The 5,338-nt window shown below is 41.3% G+C and overlaps 1 protein-coding gene across 1 annotated transcript; it reads left to right on the plus strand.

Annotated features, from left to right (window-relative positions):
* The first annotated feature begins 1,440 nt into the window (after positions 1 to 1,440).
* LOC121236447 (floricaula/leafy homolog) lies at positions 1,441 to 4,662 on the plus strand. Its single transcript, XM_041132877.1, has 3 exons — positions 1,441 to 1,985; positions 2,529 to 2,890; positions 4,036 to 4,662. Exons 1-3 carry the CDS (start codon positions 1,553 to 1,555, stop codon positions 4,396 to 4,398), a joined length of 1,158 nt encoding a protein of 385 aa, XP_040988811.1. The 5' UTR covers positions 1,441 to 1,552; the 3' UTR covers positions 4,399 to 4,662.
* The last annotated feature ends 676 nt before the right edge of the window (positions 4,663 to 5,338 follow it).

Consider the following 5,338-nt stretch of genomic DNA (forward strand, 5'->3'; position numbering starts at 1 on the left):
GTCCAGATCCAGACTGATCACCACCCTCTTCGTCGGTCTCTTTAAAATCTAAAACATCCGGAACATAAATATCATTTTCCATCGTCCAACTTTGTATGCATATCAATGCCTCCACAGTTGTAGGAGACAATGAACTACGGAAAGGATCCAATATGCGCCCTCCGGTACTAAAGGCAGACTCCGAGGCAACGGTGCTAATAGGGATGGCCAACATACAACGGGCAATCTCAAAGAGGATGAAATATTTCTTTGATGCTGCATTCCACCATCCTAATATGTCAAAATTATCATCATCTTGAGTAAGATCCCCTGACAAATAATTATCTAACTCTGAAACCATCTCCGTAGATTGATGGACTAGTGTGCGATTATATGCGAGGGTCTTAGTTCATGCCAATCTATGCTTCTTTGTTGCCCTGGTGTCTGGAGGAGGTGTTGGGGTAGGTGTAGGTGTAGTAGATGCAGTACCACCCTTAATTGCTTTAAACTCATCATAAAATTTATAAAGGGTATCTCGGGCCATCTCATCAATAAGATCAGTCCATGCCTGACATGCGCAAGTCCCAAACCATATAACATGCCTGAAATTTTTAGACTGGGATCAAGAATAATAGCCACATATAACAAAATATTTAGTCTAGTCAAATATCCCCAATACTTGTCATATTTGACCCTCATGGTCAATGTCATCCCCCTCATCCTTAGATTGGAACCCCTACATATGTCGTTTAATTCTTCTTTCACCATACATATTTGTTGACAAAATTCATAAGATGTAAGGTGTAAAGAAACAGATAATTTTAACGTGACATCGTAAAGAAACAAATAATTATTTTTCCATAATAATTACATTTCGCCCCTGCCCTCCGTCCCCCGCCTCTGCATGAGCCCTGGGGTGCAAGCGGGGCCCCCCACACCCTGCTTAAGTCATAATTTCAATTTTTATTTTATAAAATAAATTTTAATTTAATTATTATTTGTGATTGGGATATTTTCAGCTTGCCTTTGTAGTATATTACTATATTAATATATGCATCCGTGGAGGGGAAAAAAAGGTGTACGGGATTTTGCGCATCAAAATGTCCTCACTTCTACTTTCTTAACATTGTTGTAATGGCAGCCTTATTACAGGGATCTTATGTGTCCATACTGCCTATTTTGTTCATTAAAAGACGTGTAAGAAAGAAAGATAAAATTCTGACATATATGGAAAAACTTGATTGGGTATTACTGCCCACTGTAGCTAGCCCTAAGATTGGGAGCGGAAGGAGTACTTTAATTCTGTCTGGTTTCATTTGGACTGACTAGTTTCAATGTAACAGCATCTAGTTTCTTTCTTTATTTTCCTTGGGAGAAAAAGTTCCCTCCCTCGCTCCATATATAGAGAAGAGGGGGCAGTTTCGGAAACCCGAGAAAATACTGGTGCCTTTATAGGAAGCAACAGCGTGCCACCTTCACGAAACATTTATCAAACCACAAAAGGAGACGTGAGTGAGGGAGTCGAGCTAGCTGCAAATTAAGAAGTTGTAGACAGAAGGTGTTTGATCCATCGATGGATCCCGACCCCTTTACTGCGAGTTTGTTCAAGTGGGACCCGCGTGGGGTAGTCTCGCCTCCGAACCGGCTGCTGGAAGCCGTGGCGGCACCAGCCGCAGCTGCGACGGCAGCATACTCATTACGGCCGAGAGAGCTTGGAGGGCTGGAGGACTTGTTCCAAGCTTACGGGATTAGATACTATACGGCGGCAAGGATTGCAGAGCTTGGGTTTACAGTGAGTACGCTGTTAGACATGAAGGACGAGGAGCTGGATGACATGATGAACAGCCTCTCTCAAATATTCAGGTGTGATCTTCTCGTGGGGGAGAGGTACGGTATTAAAGCTGCAGTTAGAGCCGAGCGCAGACGCCTCGACGAGGAGGAGTCTCGCCGGCGCCACCTCTCCGCCGACACCACCACCAATGCTCTTGATGCGCTCTCCCAAGAAGGTTATTTGCATTTAAGTTGTATCACCTTAATTTGCATGCTTTTATAATATATTTCATGCGATATTGCCAATGTAAAATTATGTATCTCATTTTTTGCTCCCTTTTTGTGTTTTAATTTCACTGGTTTTGGTTTTCCGTGAGCAGAAGGGTTTTTTTCCCCTTTTTTGGCAAAAGGGTTCAAACTAAGGCTTAAACATAAGGGATTTTCATTATATATGAAACACCAAGAGAAAACCACCATACGAGTTTTTGGATAAAAAACTAACATTTACGTAAAGGAACAGTTTCAGTGACAACCAGAAGGACTGTAACAATACTATCTGTGAAATCACCATATCTTAACACTATTATGATTGACATTGAAGTACTAGTTCTCATCTTAACTGAGGAAGGATAGTTTAGCTATAATAAAATATCAGCAACTTCTTGATTGAATACTTTCAATACTGTTATATTGGAATTACTTAAATGGTTCTTAATTTGCACATGTATTTGAGGGGACCGTCAACGTTAATCACTTATCATGCATGTGATGATCAACAGGGTTGTCCGAAGAGCCGGTGCAGCAGGAAAAGGAGGTGGTGGGAAGCGGCGGAGGTGGCACGTGGGAGGTGGTGGGCGAGAGAAGGAAACAGAGGCGGAGGAAGAGCCTGAGGAAAGTGGTGGACGTTGATTATGATGATAACGAGGGTGCGGAGGACGATGACAATGGTAATGGTAATGGCAATGGCGGTGGAAGTGAGAGACAGCGGGAGCACCCTTTCATTGTGACGGAGCCCGGTGAGGTTGCACGTGGAAAGAAGAACGGTCTCGATTACCTCTTCCATCTCTACGAGCAGTGCCGTGATTTCTTGATCCAGGTCCAGAACATAGCGAAGGAGCGCGGTGAAAAATGCCCCACCAAGGTACCTACGTACACCCTTTAAGGCCTTAATTTCACGATTGTATATAGGAAATGTGCCCGCACTCCCGCTTGTCCATGGTAGCCGACTATATTTTTAATTTTTATTTTATTTTTGTGAATCCATGTTAGCCGACGACGTAGCTAGCTAGGGCCTAGCTTCTTCTCTAGCTAGAAAGCTCTTCTCCTTCCTTCTCATGTTCAGGTTTTGAACTTCCATATCCAGTTGGATTGGTACCGTTCATCCAGCATGAATCTGGTGCATCGGTCGCTTGTTGGACAGTCCAGAAATGAGATACCACACTTGCGGTTCCTTTCAGTCCAGTAATTATACGGCACTTATATTTTTGCATTCTTAAGATTAAGATTGGGTTAAGATGATTAACACTGTTCAAGGAAAACAAATGTGACAAGTCAGGTGCGCAGGCTGGTGTTCCTGTCGTATGTGGTAATGTGGTAAAGAGTAAAGACGTAGATGGGATACTTTTATTGATTTTATGTCCTCTTTTTGCCAGTCTGAACTTTTAGGTGGCATATCCTTCTTCTGACAGCTGGTTCTTAGTTACCAAGAAATAGTAAGCCCCCCAATTACATCCCGGATTCTAAAGTGTATCCTGACCTATACGTACTCTTCTCCCTTCTCTTTTTCACTTACGGGCCTACGGCACCCACAAAAGCTGGCCTCTGCTATACTCTTGCCTTTTGATTCTCTGAACAAGGAAAACAATGTTTAGTTGACGAGTGGGTGACCCTTGCCTTCAGGGATTAAAAAAAATAGAAAGAAAGAGGAGGAATAGAGAGAGAACATTGCCCTCTGGTTTACTCTAATTAAATAAATGCGACCTCCTCCAATCCCTCCTTGGCATACCCACATTAGATCATGGTCCAGATCCGAGTTACTCCTTATAAGCTAATTAATTAAGATGTTCATGATCCCCATGCCTCTCATAGTTCGAAGTTTTAAGCTATATCCTAATGACAAAGAATTTTAATTGATGAGATTGTTAGAAGCCCGCCCGATAAGGTTACAAGTACTTAACATGTGATGGATATATATTATATCATCAAATCATATCTTTGTGATCGTATGATATGATTATTGATGTGTGATGTAGCAATAATTCCGCACGTATGCAAACTACACTGCAGGTGACGAACCAAGTGTTTAGGTATGCGAAGAAGGCTGGAGCTAGCTACATTAACAAGCCCAAAATGCGACACTACGTGCATTGTTATGCGTTGCACTGCATCGACGAGGGAGTCTCCAACACACTGAGAAGAGCATTTAAGGAGAGAGGAGAAAATGTTGGGGCGTGGAGGCAGGCATGCTACAAGCCTTTGGTCGCCATAGCAGCACGCCAAGGATGGGACATTGATGCCATTTTCAACGCACACCCGCGACTATCCATTTGGTATGTACCCACCAAACTTCGTCAACTTTGTCACGCTGAGAGAAACAATGCCACAGCTTCCAGCTCTGTTTCTGGAGGGGGTGATCACATGCCCTTCTAAATTACAAATAAATTTGAATGCACGGCCCTGATGATCAGGGCATGACTAATTAATTCATGTATGACCCCATATATGTACATATACATATATGTATATGTATATGTTCTGTACGTTATAATTTATGTTTTTCGTACGTACGTACTTGGTCGTGTAATAGTAAGTACTCTACTGAATATGATGATGGCCAGCTAGCTTGTGGGAACTTCCAACTGCTTAAATATTCGTTATAAGTTTGCTACAAGTAATTCTACCAATTAAAGACCATATGTATAATTATTATTATAATTTCTAATATTAATTGTTATTGTCTTTGTTTATATAACTCACTCTCATGTATGGATCCTACGGCATGCGTATCCATAGAAAACAATCCCTATATCGTATTAGTTATTACTACGAGTTTTACTTCGGGAGCCAATTGATTTCGAGTGGCCAGTACGTAATTATATTCTCATTGAACAAGGGACTTGACATCGATGAAATCTTAGTACCCCGTGTCCCCCAACAGAGAAAATTTAAAAGAACAAATAAAAATAAGTATCCACATCAACCACGATTTCTATTTTAATAAATTAATTCCCAAAAATCCTTCCCAGCTTCATTTCAATATTATTCTCTATTTTTTCCCATATTTTCTCTATTCTTTCTCATTTTACTCAAACTACGTCGTATTTCTTAATTTATTCGAAAGAAAAAGAATCAAAATCAAGAGAGAGTTGTCTGGTATAGAAAGAGAAAGTTCGTCCTAGGAATGTACTTTTTAAATTTTGGTGCAAGTAAAGAAGAGATTGTAGAAGAGAGCCGTCTTCGTGGAGTGAAGAGAGGATTGTGCGATGAAGCTTTTCCAGTTGGGCCATAGGGATGGAGCCATAGAGAGTTCCAAGAGGCTAGGTTTTTGTTCCTAATTAGTCAGTTAGGGGCGGTAATTCGAACATGTCAA

Source organism: Juglans microcarpa x Juglans regia, chromosome 6S (assembly GCF_004785595.1).
Source record: "Juglans microcarpa x Juglans regia isolate MS1-56 chromosome 6S, Jm3101_v1.0, whole genome shotgun sequence".
NCBI lineage: Eukaryota > Viridiplantae > Streptophyta > Magnoliopsida > Fagales > Juglandaceae > Juglans > Juglans microcarpa x Juglans regia.

Coding starts and splice junctions, on each gene's coding strand:
- LOC121236447 (XM_041132877.1), top strand. CDS start 1,553: ATGGATCCCGACCCCTTTACTGCGAGTTTGTTCAAGTGGGACCCGCGT. Junction 1,986..2,528: donor TGATGCGCTCTCCCAAGAAG/GTTATTTGCATT, acceptor GATGATCAACAG/GGTTGTCCGAAGAGCCGGTG. Junction 2,891..4,035: donor GTGAAAAATGCCCCACCAAG/GTACCTACGTAC, acceptor ACTACACTGCAG/GTGACGAACCAAGTGTTTAG.